Here is a 1335-nt window from a genome sequence, read left to right on the forward strand (position 1 = left end):
CACACACAACAACATCAACAACATCAACAAATAGGCAGAGAGTGGATAGGACACGTTATGGAGCAACTAACAGAGCACAGCCTGACCGTACTAGCGACACGAAAAACTTTCCAAATAACTTACAACAACAACAGCAACAACAACAACAACAACATAGACCGATCCATAACTCGCATATGTGCCAGACAAATCTCGGCAACTATGCAACCGTCATCCACTGCAACTGCAACAAAAACGACAGCCTCATCAAATAATCCTCATAAAAATCGCTCAAAGAACAAGTCCAACCCGACAACAACAACCAACACTTCTTCAAAATTGTCAGCACCCACAACAACATCATCGACGACAACAACAACATCAACAACAATGGACAACACCTCACACAAATACCTGGTAGTCCATGAAGAGTATGACCAAACCGGATTAAAGTTCTCCTGTATTCAGTTCCTGCCAAGGGACGCCAATGTTTTCCAGCTGAAGTACAGTACCATTCTGGGATCTAAAATGGACGCTGGGAGTTTGTGCGCGGAGGAAGTGATGAAGTTGGATCCGTGGTTGTTTGTGGATAAGAATCATCTGGGAAGACATATCTACGATCCTGATATGGATATCGATATCCGTGGTGCTGGTGGCGATGATGATTATGATGGTGGTGGTGGGGGAAAAGTTAGGTGGTTTGCTGAAAGATGTCCGAAATTCCGAAATGAGGTTTTTGGTTTTGTAAATGTGTGTGTGTGTATATATATGTGGGTGTGTATGTGTGTGTTTATGTGCGTATGAAAAAAATATATATTCATGGCCCACTTTGGTTTTGCAGCCGGGTACAAACACCCAAACACACGTGCAAAAATATATACATACACACACACAAACAAACACACACACATGCAAACATAAATATGCATCCACAAAGCAGAAACTCAAAAACTTACAAAATCAACGTGCAAAAGAAGGAGTGGACATAAAATTAGCATAAATGCAATTGTTGCATCTGGTTAGGCGAGCAGGCGCAGACGATAATGATGCAAATTATACTATCACTATTTGTTTGCTCGTCGGTTGGTTGGCTCGTTGGTTAGTTGGTTGGTTGGTTTGTTAGTTGACTAATTAATTGATTGATTGTTTGATTGGCTAGTTGAATGGTTGGCTGGCTGATTAGTTGGTTGTTTGTTTGGCTGGTTGGTTTGCTAGATGGCTGATTGGCAGATTGGTTTGTTAGTTGACTGGCTAGTCGATTGGTTGTTTGATTGGCTAATTGGTTAGTTGTTTGGTTGGTTGTTTGGTTGGTTGGTTGACAGGTTGACTGTAGGCTTTGTTACCTGTGTCATTCTA

General features: G+C 41.6%; 1 protein-coding gene across 1 annotated transcript in view; it reads left to right on the forward strand.

The window, feature by feature from the left end:
• The window catches only part of HELRODRAFT_182245 (hypothetical protein), a gene marked incomplete at both ends in the record, with an annotated part of 2082 nt that extends 1103 nt beyond the window's left edge, over window positions 1-979 (forward strand). The window contains 2 exons of the mRNA XM_009032551.1: window positions 35-711; window positions 917-979. Of these exons, the coding sequence (XP_009030799.1) occupies window positions 35-711; window positions 917-979 (740 nt within the window). The remainder of the gene's footprint in view (window positions 1-34; window positions 712-916) is intronic.
• Between the last annotated feature and the right edge of the window lie 356 nt (window positions 980-1335).

The sequence above is a fragment of the Helobdella robusta genome, assembly GCF_000326865.2.
Source record: "Helobdella robusta unplaced genomic scaffold HELROscaffold_83, whole genome shotgun sequence".
In the NCBI taxonomy this organism is placed as follows: Eukaryota; Metazoa; Annelida; class Clitellata; order Rhynchobdellida; family Glossiphoniidae; genus Helobdella; species Helobdella robusta.